The following is an 18612-nucleotide window of genomic DNA, read 5'->3' as shown; positions in this document are numbered from 1 at the left end:
GAAAAATTTTTTTCTCCCTTAAATCCCTTCTTCACCCTCAGATCTTACACCAATACCCTCTTACTCTTCCATGCAGTCACTCAACTCTCCTTTTAGTTCACCCGTGTGCCGTTCTTTCTCTAGTCTGGTGGCCTTTGCACACGCTAGCCTCTCGGCCTGGAATATTCTTCCTTCCCTTCTACCCAGCTACCCGATAAGCCACGCCTTCAGATGCAAGTCCTTGCCTGGTCCCCCACACACGCATTAGGCAACTGAACCGTGATGTCACACGTCCCGCATTCCTGTGTGGCCACCACGGCCCTCAGGACGCTGCTCATGAGCCCAAACCTTCCCATTCACTGCAAGTTCGCTAAATATTTAGTAAGTAAAAAGGCTGGAGGACTCCTACTTCTCCCTTGGAAAAAGCACATATACCATCAAGGTTGCTAATTTTCAACCCACATTATCTGAGATTAAATGGCCATCAAAATGATTAATTATTGATTAATCAAACATTTTATTAAGTACCAGTTATGGGCTAAGAATCTTGTTTACTGTTTTATTCAAGAAAAGGAAATAGACAATAAACCTACATGGCTCAAAAATGAAAAAAAATTTACAGAATTTGCGTGGTCTGAAGACTTGATTGGTTTGATGCCAGGTACTCAAAGTGTAGTTTTCCAAACCAGGCCAGTAGAGGGAAGTGTTGACTTTGGAAATGTCACATCCCGCAGGCCCACGAGAGAACAGACTGTCCCCACCGGGAGGAGGGAGGAAGCAGGGGGGGCCTCTCAGACAGGCCTTCCCCCTGCTCTGTGGGGTAGGCAGGTGGGAACAGGGTGAGCTACCACGCTCTGCTCATCCCTGCCTGGCCAGTGGGCAGCGGGTGGCATTGCAGGGGTCAGTCAGAAAGGCTCTGAAAACCAGAGTTTACAGGGAAAGGCAAGGAAAGGCCAGGGACTTACCAAGTTCTAGTTTCTTAAGTGACAGCATAGAAACCAAGGAAAACATTTCAAAAAAGCCAAAAAGCACAGTGAAGTCAGGCTGAAATGTATGATCACGGGTGGTGATGATCAACAAGACAGGTAGAATGGAGAAACAATTAATCCTGCCTTCTGGCCACATCATACGTGCTGCTCTGAAGTGAAACCCTCCCCAAATCCAGGCAGTCTGAGCCCACCCCTGGCCACCCCTGGGAACCTCGCTGCCACTGGGTGCCCAGCAGCAGGACCTGAATAATGCCAAGCTGGCTGGCTCTCAGTGCATTTCCTTCAGACTTTTAAAAATAAGTTCAAGAAAAAAAATAAAATAAGTTCAAGAAATAACAAGTGTCAAGGATGCACCAACGATTACTTACACCCAACTGACTTGATATCAACACCGGTTCAAAAGGAGCCTGTCTGCGCTCTCCCTGCACCACACCCCTGCCATTTGTTAGAGAGGTACAGAAAACAGAGAAGGTAAACACATCACTCCACCCCTGGGACCTAATGTCCATTTCTTTGGTTATCTTATTTTGTACTTTATTTTTGTTAGGGGAGGTATGGAAGAAATGGAAATCACTGGCTAAATGAGATTTGGGGATTATTGGAGGATTTCTTGTCATGCGTTCTCTCCACTGTAAGGCCTGATACAGAGTTGGCTGTATCTTTATTGTGCGTTAAGTAGCCAAGGAGTTTAGACTTTGTAGAGAACGCACGGCACTGCATTTGCACCCTAATTTATTCTTGCAAATGCTGAGTCCTGTGGAAAGCCAGGACTGCCAACTGTCAGACATGCAACACAGTTGCAACAGCAAACAGCAGTAATGTGTGGTTGGCTTTAAAGTTTTCCTTAACCACACAGATGCTGCTGGGGCCAGTGTGGACTGGAACCGGTCAGTTGAGGTCATTCCACCTCTTTTACCAGACACTGGTTTTGGCTCAGGCCAAGTGATGTGACCTGGCCATGAGAAGAAAATGAAACTGCTGGAAGCTTCTGGAAATGTTTTCCCATCTTAGAGAACAAAACACAACAAGGATTTGCTCCTCCTTCTCCAGGCCTTTGTTGTGTGGCCACAGGAAGCCATGGTGCTTGGAGCTGCCAAGGGCTTTCTTGGGATCATGAGGGAAAAAGGTCAAGAGCATTTCTGAGAAGCTGGCCGCAGGTCCTGACGTCACGGAGCCGCCCAATGAAGCAACCCTCCAACTATCGCCTTCAGAAGTGTCATGGTACAAGAGAAGGCAGTTTCCTCATTGCTGAGGCCGTTTCACTGGGTACTCAGTACACTGCACCCAAGCTGTCAGACAGATCCCAGGCTCCAGGGAGAATCGGGCAAACACCTGCAAACAGTAAGAAAGTCTGTTTGGGACCTGCAAACACTGAAAAGTGATCGAGTCCACAGGTGGCAGGAGTGCCCTCAGGGACTCAGTGGAAAGTATGAATTGGTACAGCTTTTTCTAAAGGCCACTTGGCAATGGCCACGTAAATGTGCACATTTAAAATGTGCATGCCCTATGATGAAGCAACTGAGTTCTAAGAATCTACTGAGCAATACTTTGCTCTCCTTCTCTGCCCTGCTCATACAGGGAAGATGACCTCCAAAACCTGCCTGGTCCCTTAGCCCTAAAATCTCCAGTGTGGCTCAGCAGGGGACCCAGGTGGAGGGAAGGGAGCAGGATACTTACCCCAGGGTACTTACTCACCACCCACCTCCTACCCAAGGGGCCTGCTCACTCAGATGTCTTATGGCTTCTGAGAGGCAGCCCTCTTCCAGGATAACTCGCTCCAGGGTCTTGCCCCTTAACTCTGCCCCCCCAATAGTCCCCCAATCAGCTCCTCAGTTGAGCCATCTGAGCTCCACCTGTTCCCAGCCAGGACCCTGCCAGATACATCCTCCTCCGAAATGCACCCCCCAGCCACAAAGGACTTCCTCTTCCCTGTGTGCACTAGACAGGAAGCTGGGGAGGCAGGAGTAGGTGTGCTTTTGTTCACCGTAGTAGACCCAGCACTTAACATGAAACTGCTAAGTAATTATTTGTTTTCTAGAAGGACCTGCTATGGAATGGATGAGCCACCATTTACTGAACTGTCTCAGAGTTACTGGACACAGGGACACAGCCGCGAACACACAGTCACATTCAGGAATGTGTCCTGTAAGAACAAGGTAAATGCCGTGAGTGTTGGTCAACATACAAAGACACAGATCTTAAGTAAGAAAAGTTAAAATCACAATCACTACAGTAGGAGCCTCTTTGTATAAACAGAAGTGGAAGCACACCCTCCTGTCTGAAAGGGTAAATAGCTGGAACTTGCTGAGTTTGGGAGAGGAGGAATTTGGGAGAATGAAGAGGGGTCTTTTTAAAAAATAATAATATTTCTGTAATGAAATTTTTACCGTAAGCATGTATTACTAGACTTATTTGGGAATTAAGAAATCATCAAATAAGTAAAACTGGTCCACAGAATTGGATTAAATCACCTGATTATCACTCTTTGGTAAAACAGTACATGAAAACCCAAAACACGGCCTCAGTTGCTTTCCTTTATTCTCACTTTGATTTAGTGATGGCTCTGGGTCCCTGACATCTAAGGTGGGTCTGTGACTCCCCTGGCTTTAGTGCCCGCCAACAGGCTCCCCCAGAGACTATTTAAAATGAGAAACTCTAGGGAGGGGTCCCCAGACCAGCAGCATCAGGGTCCCCTGAGCACTCGATGAAATGCTCCCCTCTCCCAGGCACTACCCACCAAGACCGCCTACTTGCTGCCCAAGCATTTCAATGACCTGAGCAAAATGGAGCCCATCCTTCAGCTCCTTCCCTTCGCAGTCAGTGCCACACCCAGTCCCAAGGGCTGAGAGCCGGGCCAGACCCCCGTGCCTGCCACTGCGCACGTCACAACCGCCCAGACCTGAGCTTTTGGTCTCTCCGCTATGGTGCCTTCGGTACCTCTGAAACCACCCCCAGGCCCGCCAGGATCATCTGGTGCCAGACCTCACACCCCGCTTCACACCACTCAAGTGCACTCCCTCACATTTGACCTACACCCTTGATGAGCCGGCCCCTGCATCCTCAGGGGCCACTTCTCATCTGTCCTAGACACAAGCAGTCCTACCACCTCACTAACTTGCGCCAGTCCTAAGACTCACCAGGTTCCCTCCTGGCCCTGTGGCTTTGGGATGCAGTGGCCGGGCCAGCCTGCCTCTGACTTCCTCGCCACCCAGCTCAAGGACCCACACTTCTTTCACAAACCACCTAAACCACCAGGCTAGATGGGGTGTTCTCACCCCGCGGCGCCGAGGGCACCCTCCATCAGAGCTCCCGCAGACGGCTATTTAACTGAAGAATTGCTCAAGGGCAGAACTGCCCATGACTCCTACACCACTGTCCCTGGCCCGGTTCCTGGCATCACAGTGGGAGGCAATGAAATATGGGCCAATGGTCACTAACCGCCTCAGGAAATCCATTCACATTTCTGCAGCTCAGGCCGCTGTGCACCCAGGCTTTTCAAACCTGGCTAGCTGCACCTCTGTGGAGGTAAAGCTTCACACCTTGAAACCTGATGAAGGGAACGTGTGTTAGCACAGCCCCACCCCTGTAAGTTGGGTCCTTTCTCCACCTTACGCGTCCTGGTTGAAAGGCAGGATGTGCACAGGCTGCTTCTTGCTACAGGTAGTGAAATTGCTAGACGCTGGCCTTTCCACCCTCCCTGGGCTCCCTGCTCCATCACCCACGCTGGCTCGGACACAGGAGCTGGTGATGCAAGATGGGACAGGCAGGTCTCTCTCCGGGGACAGCAGTAGATGTTTACTTTCCATAATCAGCACACAGTGTGGTTTGCCGCATTTTCTCCAGCTTCTCAGCCCTGACCGAGTCGGATTCCCAACAACTCCTGACAGTGAGGTGCTCATGCCTGTTCTGAGCTCAGCCAGCAACAGCTTCTTTGCAACTGAGAACCTGAGTGATGCGATGGGTGTCATCTTGGAAGCCAAGAATTTTGGAAGTGGTCAGTTACCAAACCAGTTAATACCACGGTTACAAATGAAGTGTCGCCCTGAAGTGACAAGCATAGCTGCCGTCTCAAGAACTGTCTGCATGCAGTTCTGGAAGAGGAGAGCCACAGTGTACTCAGCAATGTCGGCGTAAGTACGCCTCTTGAGATGACACCTGGGCGGAAGGACACTTACTCAGATGCACATCACCTGAGTATCTCACAAATAGTCCCACCTTGTTACACTGACACTCCAGCAAGTAGCTCCTGGCAAAATGCAAGGTGACCTTGTAAATATGCCTACTTTTTTACGTTAACTATCACTAGCACGATTATGTCTCTTCTGCTAGTGAGCTCACCAGCATCTTTCTGTTCCCACGTCTCCAACTGGGGTGGGTGCAAAGCTCCAGGTGAAGTGACGATGAGGCAGCACTTGCGGTGCAGTTTTGGAGTTAGATCTGCCCAGTTCTGTGTTCCACGCTGTGGGTAACCCTGCACTGTTCCAAATGCACAGAAACTGTGCACACACACTCACTGACCTTTTCTGGTACTTCTTAGCAGTAGAACAGGATTTCTGCTCAATTTCCGTGTTTACAGTAATGTCACAAGCTGAGGTTGTGCGCACCCCCCACCCCGTTCCTCCCCGCCCCCCCCATACCAGGGCAGCTGCTCTCCAGCCTGGGCTTTGGGGGAGAAGGAAAATCCGGGCCTTACCAGCTTGTGCAGCTGTGATCAGTGCCGTGTTCCCCTCGTTGTCCTGCCAGTTGACATCAACGTGGGGACACTCTGCTAAGACCACCACAGTATCCACAAAGCCGTGGTAGCAGGCGACAATAAGGCCGGTCTAGAAATAAAGAGGCAAGTGGGTCAGAGGAGCAGATCCCAAGCATCACCACTGCAGAGCCAAGACCACCCCCGGTCCCCCAGGGGCTGGGCCAGGTCTCTCAGCTGGCAGTTTAGAGCAAACCAGCGGTCTATTCATTCTCAAATATTCCGTGGGCTACACTTGTAAGTGCCTGGAAACACCAGAGGACCAAGATCCTTGCCTGCATGGGACTTGCCTCCTCGGGGGAGGGGGTTGGATATACACTGTAGACCTAACCTGTGAGTGATAGGTATTAGAAAGTACACTAGGCCAAGGGAGGTGGCTGCGTGCAGGGGAGGGGCAGCTCGGTCTTAAATGGAGTGCTGGGGTGGGCCCACGGGGGTCGGGGACACTGAAAAGATGAGGAGTGAAGAAACAAGCCCAGGGGACATGGAGGGAAAGGTCCAGGCAGAGGACATGCCTGGCCCTCCCAGAGACCAGCCAGGAGGCCTGCAGAGCAGAAGCAAGCAAGGAGGAAGTCAAGGGAGTTACAGGTCTGGGGAGGCCACAACAGGAGCGCTGGGGTTTGTACAGTGTAATAGGAGCATTCTGGGCAGTCAGGGCCAATTGTCTGCATGACTCGGGCTGCTGGGTGGAAAACAGACCCTAGGAGACCAGGGTGGAAGCAGGTAGACCAGCTTGGGGGTGTAGGAGACAAGTTGGGGGGTGCAGTATAATAAAAAGTATTTGGTCTTTGTCCCCAGTCCTGGCACTGAGCTCCTCAATCCCTCAGAATTCACTGTTTTTATATGCTAATAAGATGACTCATGGTGGGGGGGTGCTACAGGGTGGGGGTTAGTCTCTAGAATACCTACCACATGATTAGAGGGTTAGATCTTTCAGCCCCACCCCCCCATCTTCCCTCAGGGAGGACAGAGGGCCTGGAGATTAAGTCAATCACCAATGGCCAATGATTTAAGAAAGCAAATCATGTCCACTTAGTGAAAGCTCTATAAAAACCTCTAGTGGAAATTTTAGGCTGCCCACAGAGGCTTACATGATTAAAATCATCACCTTTACCCTAGCTTCTGGGGTCTGTTCTAAAAGTCTGACGTGCCGTGGGTCAGCGATTTTCAACCTTTTTTATCTCATGGCACACGTAAACCAGTTACCAAAATTCTGCGGCAAACCAAAAAATTTATATTTTTTGCCGTTGTGACAAAAAAAAATACGTACAATTTTGACTCATTCACACTGGAAGGTTATGGCTGTGTGGGCTATTGTCATTTTTTTTATTTGACAATTTAAGGGAAAAGAGGTCAGCGACCCTGACTAAATGGTCAGTTATTGCATGTTTTAAAAATTCCTGTGGCGCACCAGTGTGCTGCAGCACAGCAGCTGAAAATCCCTGCCATGTTCAAAACTAGTGTTTAGTCACAGTTCCAATTCTCTGTTTTAACTGGTGCGTGTTGGTGCCCCCAACAGAAAGGCGGAAGAAGGGGTGCAATCTTTGGCAACCCCCTGCCTGTGGTCTCCCTAGAAAAACTGTAACCAAAGACTTATCACAAAGGCAATTATTGTCCACTCACTGCATCCACAGAAGCCCACTTGCAGATGGCTCCCTTGCTGAAACCACAAATAGTTTTTCCTTAAATGATAGGCACAGTGTACATAAAAATAAAATATTATTATTAAAAGTATATAATAAGCTACCTACAAATGACAGCCCCTACTAGAGGTCAGCTAGAGATTCTAGGCTCTGAAAACACAATCCCAGCCCTGACCGGTGTGGCTCAATTGTTTGGGTGTTGCCCGTGAAGGGAAAGGTCACCAGTTCAATTCCCGTCAGGGCACAGGCCTGGGCTGCAGGTTTGGTCCTGGTCAGGACACATAGGAGAGAGAGCTGATCGATGTTTCTCCCTCCCATTGTTGATTCTCTCCCTCTCTTTCTCCTTCCCTTCCCCTCTCTCTAAAAATAAATAAATTAAATCTTAAACATACACACACAGACACAAGCCCAATTTTTAAAGTCTATACACCATAGAAAAGTCAGAGTAACACCACCAAAAAATAAATAATAATAATAATATTAGTAATAATATTAGTAAGTTGAGGTGATTCTACTTAAAACATGTTTGTACTTCAAAAAACAAAAATAAAAACCAAAACCTCATTCCTTGTAGGAAGGATGCTACAGCACCAAGATTCTTATAATATCATTTAGTATATGAACAAATTGAAGGGGTGGGGGAGGAATAAAAGTGATCATCCTCTTTTGTTAAGTGGGTTACCATATTCAGAGTAATATCCTCTGTAAAATGAATGGGAACAGAGGGTGGGTGTGATGGTTAATTTTATGTGTCATAGTTTTAAGTGTACCCAGATATTTGGTTAAACATTATTCTAGATGTTTCTGTGAAGGTACTTTTGAGATGAGATTAACACTTAAATCAGTAGATGTTGAGTAAAGCAGATTGTTCTCCATGATGTGGATGAACCTCATCCAATCAGTTGAAGACCTGAATAGAACAGAGTGAGAAGGAATTCTGCCTTTGGACTTGAATCGTAACTCTTTCCTAGGTGTCCAGCCTGCCAGCCCACCCTGAGGATTTGGGACTTGCTGAGCCTCCACGATTGCAGGAATCAATTCCTTAAAATAAATCTGTGGCTGTGTATATCTACAGATATCTATGAATATATATAGTTATTTAGAAACAAACACACACACACATTTTATCAGTTCTGTTTCTCTGGAGACCCCTGATTAATACAGGGCAGGTGTGGAAGGAACACTCCGGAAGAACTATTTTCATTTTTTACACTCTATGTTTCTGTACAGTTAGAATTCTTTAAAAAGAGGCTTTATTTATAAGGAACTTACATGATTTTAATTCACAATGAAGAACGAGTAAGCAAACATGATGTTTACATTAATAATGTTCTCATTAGGAAATACAGTTTTATAACAACCATGTGAACCACTGTGAAGAGGGGAGGAGGGGCGTCAGGCAGAAGAAACGGAAGCTGACAAACAGCCAAGGGAAGAAGCAACACAAACCCACAGGCAGATGGCACAATAATGGAGTAATTAATCCCGATCATCCAGAAGGAAGAGGATATTACTCATGTTGAAATGTGAGAAAAAATTCCATCATCCATAATAAAAGTTTTTTTAAGTTCAGAACCAAGAGAGTAAACTCCAGTTGGTTGAAAATCCATTTCTATGAAACATCTTCCCCCATGCTAATACCACGGACAGGGATGGGGGCTGGTTGTGTGGCTTTATGGAAGAATTTAATAAGTCTGGTCTGCCAGAGATGCCCTTCCTCCCACCCCACAGCCTTCACGTACAGTCTGCCTGGCACACGTCAGATCTTCCTGCGAGTCTGGGTTCAAGCCCCCTTCCCACCCAGTGTCCGATGCTCTCATTGGGCTGCCTTGCACACACCACTCCTCACCGGAAGATGAGCACATCTTCTTCACTTTGCTTCCCCAGTGTCTGGCATCTACAAGTTTTGCTGAGTGAATGAAATGTCCCTGAAATGTTTCAGTACCACCCACTTCTCACAGTCTCACAGTACTCAACTTACTCTAAACTGAGGAGCTGACACAAGGTGACGTGAGCTTTGAGCTTGTTATCTGATTTGCACACTCAAGTTTGGAAATTATCTAAGGTCCCAGGGAAACCTCAAAGAGGAGAGCTGCCTTTCATGTGGTTAAGTATCACTCTAGGCTGGTGCTGCCAGATCTAGAGCTGGAAAATACAGATGAGAAAGCAACAGCCAAAAGCAAAGAAAATGAAAGTGGGCTCATGAATTTGACCCTGGGGAGTGTTGGAGGGGGGGCGGTAATAAGGGGACTAAATGGTAATGGCAAAAAATATTGAAAAGATTACATTTAAAAATAAATAAATAAAAGGCAATTAAAAAAAAAGAATTCAACCCCAAGGAATTCATTTCAGGGACATCAAAAGTATGTCAGGAGATCTATATAAAGATCTGTAATTGCAAAAGCCTGAGAACAACCCAAATAGACATCGGAATGATGACTGGCTAACAGCGTGGGTGGGACCCTATGTCATCCCCAACAGGAATGAGGCTGGAATGCAGGTGTTGATGTGAAAAGAGCTTTGTGAGATACTCAGTAAAAAAAATATATAATAATAATAACAATAATAATACCACCACAGGTCGGGGTGTGACATGATATGACCTCTTTTTGTGTGAACTTCTAAAATGTGTGCATGGCTCCTGCAATGGCTGTGTTCATAAAAGAGCTTTTACTTTTCTAAAGGGAGATGAGAAATTTTAACTGGCTACCTTCCAGGCTCCTAAGAGAGGATGTTTTAAGGGCTTATTTTGTATTTTGGATCCAGCTCAATGTCCTTCCAAGGCACATACCTTTTCTCATTATATCAATAAAGTTATTTTGGCAATGGAGTTACAGGTGATATTTATATTTTTATTCATGTTTTCTGCTTCAAATAAAGAGAGGGCTAATAAATTGTTTTAAATTAAGAAAAAAACATTACAAAAGATAAAATGTGTAAAATATATCAGGAGAATTCTTACAGAGGCAGGGCTCACCTAGAGAACTTTGGATAAGTAGATAAATTCAAGGTTGTCATAATTCAGAACGACTTCACTTTAGGCTAAATTGTGCCTAAAATGTGAATGTTATTATCACTGCAAACCTCTTGTTAGGATTTGTCATTTTAGACTGTTGTTTTAGGAAACTACTTTGTTCAACTAGTCTCTCTTCAAACCCAATGTGTGCGCGTGTGTGTGTGTGTGTGTGTGAGGTGTGTCTAAATTTCCCAGCACTAGCAGTGGTTTCCACACAGCCATCCCACAAGCACTCAGTGAGAGAAAACCACACCTGTTTGACAAGCGACCTGAAGGCAGCAACTGTCAACAATGACGGCATGTTCCCCTCACCATTTATTCACTTCATCTATCTGAAGTGAGGCCTGGAATTTGTACCATGGGTAGACAATGCGCAACAGAGAACTTTAAAGAGAAAAAGCGCAATGGAACAGAACCCCCTCCCCATGAGGAAGGGCCTGTGTAGGGTGTGCCATATGGCAAGGAGCTCAGTAAGGGTCTTCCCACCACAGACTCGGGCCCTGCAGCCCGGTCAAGCCCTCAGATCGCGCAGCCCCACCGACATCTGAGGGCAGCATCCTGAGAGACCCTGAGTCAGAACTGCCTGGCCAAGCTGCCCCCGAGTTCCTGAGCCAGAAACTGGGAGAATAAAGGCAGCGTTAGGTAATACAAACAATGAGTCGTAAGGACGGAAGACCATTGATAACACCCAATCACAATCTTCTGAAATCCACACATATCAACAAATTATGTTTCTGTCTTGATAACTGGATCCTCAGATTAGGGTTGAGTATATGCTTCTATAAAGAAATATGCAATGCAATAAAATGTTCTGGCACTTCATTAATCATCAAACATTGTGATCTGCTAGAAAATATGCCAGGCACAGTGAGATATAATTAATGCCACAAACAGCTAAGGAAATTTCCCCTTTCACCTTAAACCAGGACTCACTGTACTCTCAGAAGGCATGAGACCAATGCTCTTTTTTTTCTTTTTTCAATAATCTTTTCTTGAAGTTAGAAAAAAAAAGTTAAAGAACATGTTTTACTATACAACCTTATATGTGATCAAACGAGAGTAAAAAAGAGGCATATGAAGAATTTTAGTCATGAGAAAAGGCTTAATTACAACAAAATGAAGACATATACATACTTTAATAAACAAGTTTATAAAATTATCTATCAACAATGCATAAAAAGAAACCTAGGAAGAGGTGCATGATTTCAGTAATGGTTGATTCTGAATGATGTCATAGGTGACTTCTTTTTACTTTTCTGGAGTAAAAAGTCCCATTTTTTTCTTCTTATGAATACTTACTTCTATTTAATAATCATAAATTTTTTAAATTTTAAGGAGAAAAAGGTCAGATACAGCTTCCCAGTCTCTTGCCTGACCCATAGGCCCCAAGCCCGTAGTTTGGGAGGGAACAGGACACACGAGATGACGCTGGGTCTATCCTTTCCCGGAGTTGGGGAGGGGACGGATTTCACAACCAAGTGTGCAACCAATGAATGAAAAACAAATCGGGCCTCTCCAAATCTATGGATTATAACCAGCTTTGTGAATTCCTTGCAGAAACACTCTGTAAAGTTTCAAGAAAGGCATCCAAGCTGCTCATTACGTCAGCATCCAAGGTTGAACCCTTGTTGGATGCCCAAGCCCACCCTGCCAAGGGTCTCCCACTCCAGAGCTCCCACCCAGCTGGTCTGCTATGGGCTCTCAGGCACAGCTGTTCCTCCATCTCAGTCAAACTCTACAACTGTCTTCAGGGCAATTTTTTCACGAATCTTGGGTCTGTGAGGCACAACTGCTGGTTTGTGTCATGTGGTGTGGCATAATGTTGTACCATCCACCCAGTGGGTGGAGACTGGACATCCTGGCTAATTATTCCCCCAGATAATCTCATTATTGTGTTCCGATTGGTTCAGTTTGATTCTGGCCACTCAAAGTGGGGTCCAGGTGCCAGAAGTCCATTGTCTGGGAACATGTTAGGAATGCAGAAGCTGAGGCCCCAGGCCACACCTGGACAGTTGGATTCTGCATTTTTGCCAGCCCCGGCTGGTCTATAGGACATAAAGTGTGGGACACGCCAACTAGCAGGGTGGGCTGCCAGGTTTACAGTGACAATCAGTGGCCATCTCTGCACCTGGGCACCTCAGTCTCTCCTCAGAGATGCTAGAAACAGAGCTCAGCTTGCTTTTCCTGTTAATTTCTGCTTTCACTAGTTTTTCTTTCAATGGGGAGGTGCATGTCCTTTTTCTTGGCACGCCCAGGCCTGATCCTTCACCTTGAGTCGTAGCTGGCCCCACTGGGAGGGGTCACAGGGACCAGGTGAGATCACCAGACTTTGTGGTTTGTATCTGCCTTACAGATTTAGGAATATTAGCCTATACTGCACGTGACAAAACAAACCCAATGGAAAGAGGTTCCTGGGCCAAGAGAGTCACACAGCTTTCAGAACCCTGTCTTCACCAACCAGTAAGTATTCATCATCATCCAACTGGTACCGATGGTCAACAAGTACCTGAACTAGGCATTGAGAAGAAAAGGAAACCTTTGAAATCAGACAGTCCCTCCCCTTAGGACACTCAGTCTGGGGGAAGGAGACAGGGACGTAAACAAGACAAGCAGCCATTCCCCAGGAGGCTAGGGAAGGTGTGGACTGGAAACTGGTCCAGTCTGGGGGTGGGGCTGGCAATGACCAGCTGAGTCTCATTAGCCAAACCTTACACAGGAGTCCCAGTGGTGCCAGGGAGGATGGGGACAGCGTTCCAAACATCAGATGAGCTCGTGAGAAGGCTGGGAGCTGGCACATGGGGAAGTGGGTTCACCCGGCTGCTCACAGAGGAAAGGGACAAGTCGTGCAGTTAGGAAGGGTTGGCACCGAGGGGCTAAGGAGCCTGGACTGTGTCTGAAGCTGGGAGAGAACCACCGAGGGTCTTTAAGTGATGCATTGTGATCAAGGTTTCCTTCTAAAAACCTGCTTCTCGGATGTAAGTTCAGGTGAAAGGGGAGGGCCTTGCCAGCTTCTTCTTTCTATTTCCAAAATAGTCATTAAATATTGGGAACCCCCGCGCACACCCCACCCCGGCCCTATCTTAACTGATTTGGCAGCTCCTTTGTGATCTCAGATGAAAACCGAAACCGACATCTGTCTGTGACTCATAGCCGTCAGGGTGGATGGCTTCAACAAAACATTCTGGGCTTCGCAATGTCCGTTCTCCAGGTACTCATTAATGTCTTCTAACTTGATTTTTTTTCATGTAAAAATTTAAATTATAACCTTTTCCAAATGTGAAGGTTCTTGATATTATTAGTCATCAGATAAAAGCAAATTAAACCCACACTGACATACCACCACACACCCACCAGAAAGACTAAAATTAAAAAGACTGACAATGCCTATCGATGGTGAGGGTGTGGAAGTTGTGTGCGCCCAGCAGGCGGGCGTGTGAAATGGAACCGCCACACTGGAAAACCGTCAGCTTCTCATCGAGTTCAGCCCATGCCTATCTGTGACCCAGCGATTCCACTCTCAGGTTATATTCTGGGAGAAAGAAAAGTCTCTATCCACCGAAAGATGAGTACAAGAATGTTGAGGGCGGCTTTAGTCATAACAGCCGAAAGTTACAAACCTCCACATACTAGGGGAGAGACTGGGTAAGCACGCTCTGCTCAACTCAAACTTAGGAACGTCAGCAGCCAAGCACTGAGTCCCGACACAGGGAACCACACTGACAGACCTCAAACACGGTACATCGATCAGGGTGAGCCAGGCCCGAAGAGTGTGTGCTGTGTGATTCCATTTCATGAAATCCAAGGACAAGCAAAGTTACTCCACAGCGAATTCAAAAAAGTGAACAGGATTACTGGAATGGGGTGTGAGAGAACTTTCCAGGTAATAGAAACACCATATGTCTTATCTGGGGGATATTTATATGTATATATTCACTTGTCAGAATTCATTGAGCCAGGCTCGAAGACTTATGTATTTCACCAAGTGTAAATTACATCTCATTGCAGTACTGCGAGCATAAAAAACAGTTTAGCCAAAGACGTACAAATGACCAATAAGCATATGGAAAGATGCTCAACATCGTCAGTCAAGAGGGAAACCCAAATCTGAACCACAATGACAAAGAAGCCACTTCACACCTACTTGGATGTTTGTTTTTAAAGAAAAAAAAAAAGGAAGAAATTGAAGTGCTGGCGAGGAAGTAGAGAAACTGGAACCCTTGTGCATTGCTGGTGGGAATGTACAATGGTGCAGCCACTGGGGAAAACTGTTTGGTGGCTCCTCAAAAAGAAAGCTAAACATCAAATTACCGTATGACCCAGCAATCCTGCTAGTAGCACATGGCCAAAGAATCGGAAGCAGGGACTCACCCATGTTCGCAGCACCGTTATCCCTAACAGACAAAAGGTAGAAACAACTGAAGTGTCCCTCAGCAGGTAAATGGATAAACAAAATGGGGTGCATGCATACAGTGGACTATTATTCCTTTAAATTAAAGAGTGACATTCTGACACATGAACCTTGAAGACATTCAGCTCAGTGAGGAAGGCAGACACAAAACGACAAATACTGTATGATCCCACCTACGTGACAAATCTGGAATAAGCAGACGCATGAAGACAGAAAGTAGATGAGAGGTCACTGTGACTAAGGGGAGGAAGGAATGGGAAGTTATTGCTTAGCGGTTACAGGTTGTGTAGGGTGATGAAACAGATTTAGAACGAGACAGCAGTGACCTTCGTACAACACTGTGAATGTAATACACACCACTGCATTATAGAGTGGTTGCAATGGTTACAATGGGAAATTTTGTTATGTGAATTCTACCACATTTAAAACATTTCATAATGGAATATGCCAACAGCCATTCAGTACTACACCTTAAATGGATAGATTATATGACATCAGAATTATACCTCAAAAAAGCTGTTAAAAATGAGAAAAAAAGCAACTTAGTGATACACACAGAACATGAATAAATCTCAAAACCATTACATCACATGCAAGAAGTCAGGTCCCGAGCACTGTGTGACTCCACCGAAGTCCCAATGCTGGCCAGACTGAGCCGCGGGGACAGAAATCTGAGCAGCTGCTGCCTGTGGTGGGCGGGGACTCTGCAGAACGGAGTAAGAGCAGCCTCACCATGGAGATGAGATGCTCTGTTTCCTTCCTGAGCAGGACGATTGCACAGGTGCATGGATTTCTCAAAAATCACCCAGCTGTTTGTTTAGAATTTGTTTGCTTTCCGGTATGTAAATTATGCTGCAATAAACTACTATTAAATAAACTGTGGTTGAAGAGTAGCAAGGCATCGATAGTGCTGTGAGGGTGCTGGGGACAGAGCAGGGCCAGAGGTGGGAAACCAGCCAGAAGGCTCCGATCAGAGGCAGGGCAAAATGTCCAGTTGGGGTGCAGGGATGAACCCAGAAAGATGGCATCACAGGCAGTGAAGAGCCTTTAAAGATGAGTTTCATCTCTGAAAGCCGCTCAGGGCCTTCCCTTGGCACACTCTGCCCCCAGAACCCTCTTCTGAGAAGGATCCCCTCCACTCAGGTGTCTCAGCCACAAGCCTCTCTCCCTCACCTACCCACTAACTGCCTGTTGTGGGTTGAACTGTGTCCCCTCCAAAAAGATATGTCCAAGTCCTAATCTCTGGTACTTATGAAACTGACCTCATTTGGAAACAGTCTTTGCAGATATAATAAGTTGAGGATCTTGAGATGAGGTCATCTTGGAGATCTGAGACACAGACACACAGGAGGAGGAGGCCATATACAGATAGAGGCAGAGACTGGAGTGATGCAGCCACAAGCCAAGGACACCTGGGGCCACCAGAGGCTGGAAGAGGCAGGAAGAATCCTTACCTGGGGCCCTCAGAGAGAGACAAATCTGCTGTCACCTTGATTTTGAATTTCTAGCCTTCAGATATGCAAGAGGATAAATTTCTGTTGTTTAAGTCATCACATTTGTACTAATTTGTCACATCAGCCTTGGAAACTAACATATCCACATGCCAGCACCACGCTCACCCCATGTCCTCCAAGTGTCTCCACCACCTGACCTTCTCCCTCCTCTCCTGCCCAGGACGCTACCCTTGAGTCTGGCCCTCACTCACTTGCAACAGCAGCAACAGGCCCCTATCAGCTCACCTGCCTGCTGGTCTGACTCCCCTCTGTCCTCCACACACTCCCTCATGATCAAAAATGTCCGTTCCTGCAACTCCCTAGTTAGTCTCAGGAAGAAAAGCCCAGAGCTGCCCTCCACCCCCCACCTCATCCGCAGCCTCAGTGGACACCTTGCCATTGACACCTGTTGTGCCAGCAGCAGGCATTGCTTGATGCGTTTGCAAAAATAAGATCCAACCGTGCCGTGCACTGCCATACTCAAAATGCCTGCTAATTTGCTTACCTTTTACTCCTCCAGCCATCCACAGCCTCGACTTTTAATAAATGGAAAAATCTAGCTGACTAGGGAAATGAACAGAATGAATACTCCACCAACAGATCCCTGCAATGCAAACGTTGTTCCTTCAAAATAACTAAATGAAAATGCAAAAGAAACAAACCATCTGGGCAATTAACACCATCAAAGAGCCTCCACATTTGCAACAGAGAGCACGCATCCATCAGTCCCCTAAGCTTTCTGTTCTCTAAAACACTGGTTTTGAACAAGGCCTATGAGCATTCAGTCCACTCACCTATCCCAAGCCTCTAATTCTCAATTAAAGAGATTTCTACATGCACAAAAAGTGTTTACATACAGGAAGATGTTCCATGGCACATACTACACTACAAGTCATGGGCGAATGAACAGCTACTGCTCTGTGCTGCCTCTAACTCATTCTAGTCTCATATACGTTATTTAGGGAGAATGTGTCTCTTGGTCTTTCCAACACCAACAGCATGTAAGCCGATCAAACGCTCCAAACTTCCATCTGCAAAATTGTGTTTCTGTTGTTGTTTTAATAAGACTGTATTTTTCAGAGTAGGTTTAGGTTCACAGAAAAAAAAATTGAACAAAAAGTATAGCAATTTCCCTGCATGCAAAGTGTTAATATGTGCAATGATGTCCAGAGCCAAGTAAGGCCTACACTACCTTCGAGTTTCAACAGTAGAGCTGTAAGAGCTAAGACCAGTCTTTTCTTAAAACCAAAAAGAGCATAATGGGCTAACAGCTAAAGTTTTACACACACAAATAAAGGAAAATATAGAGTGCATATATGCCATAATATTTAAAAATGTGTTACTGCAGAGAAAAAGGTAGGCCTAGCATGCTGATTCTTCAATTAGCATTTGTTACACTGTGATCATAATATAAATGTTACATGTTTTCAACTGTTAGACTCAACAGATAAAGTCCAGATGTACATACACATAATCACAGAACTCAAGGTCTTCCCTCTCTCTCTCTTTCTCTCTCCCTCACCCCCTCCCACCCCCACGCTCCTCCAGCTTCAGCTGTGTGGCCCTAGGCATGTCGTGTACTTTCCAGAATCTGTTGAGTAATAGACCCAGTTTTTTGATCATTGTTGCCGAGGTATGTCTTGTGATCACAATAAGAACCATAAGGGCAGGTACGCCCACAACGCTGGCTGTGTCAGGGGCCAGCACAGGCAGTACAGGCCCAGGCGAGTGCCCCAGGCGCTTCTAGTTGCTAGTGTCACTACTGCTGAGCTGAGAACTGAGAACTGCGTGGAACAAGAAGGCACTGCAACAACAGATGTGAGAAATTAATGGCGTACGTAGAATTATTTAAATGCCAACAGTAATGTTGAAGATCAGTGTAAATATATAACCAAAATTTTTAAATGGATAAAACACAGAAAAATTAAAGAAGAAAAGCAAAGAATCAACAAATATACATGAAATGTATATAACCTCACTAAGTAAGTAAAGTAGTGAAAATTAAAATATTAATGAGACACCATATACTTAATGAGAAAAAGGTTATATTTTGACAGTCACAGAAGATGGATTACTCAATTACTGGTGTTGGACAAACGCCCTCACCATGTGGGAGAAAACAAGGTTGGATCTTTACCTCACATCTTATGCCAAAATGAGTTGTTAAACACACAGCCACGAAAACACTGGAAGAAAATTTAAATGATTATTTCCATAAACTTGGCTTTTAAAAAGCATTTTGAAGCCCGAGAGCAATGCTACAAACTATACAGGAAAAGATAAATCTGACAATCCAAAAATCTATCCCTTAGAAAAACAATAGTATAAACAAAG

At 45.8% G+C, this 18612-nt stretch overlaps 1 protein-coding gene across 1 annotated transcript in view; it reads right to left on the bottom strand.

Moving 5' to 3' along the window:
- Positions 1 to 18612, bottom strand: part of ANKRD33B (ankyrin repeat domain 33B) — a 63689-nt gene that overhangs the window by 23443 nt on the left and 21634 nt on the right. The window contains exon 2 of the mRNA XM_024578589.4: positions 5662 to 5791. Within this exon, the coding sequence (XP_024434357.2) occupies positions 5662 to 5791 (130 nt within the window). The remainder of the gene's footprint in view (positions 1 to 5661; positions 5792 to 18612) is intronic.

This window comes from Desmodus rotundus, chromosome 1 (assembly GCF_022682495.2).
Source record: "Desmodus rotundus isolate HL8 chromosome 1, HLdesRot8A.1, whole genome shotgun sequence".
Classification (NCBI taxonomy): Eukaryota; Metazoa; Chordata; class Mammalia; order Chiroptera; family Phyllostomidae; genus Desmodus; species Desmodus rotundus.
Note: the sequence above shows the minus strand (reverse complement) of the source record. Positions and strands in the feature narration are given on the sequence as shown.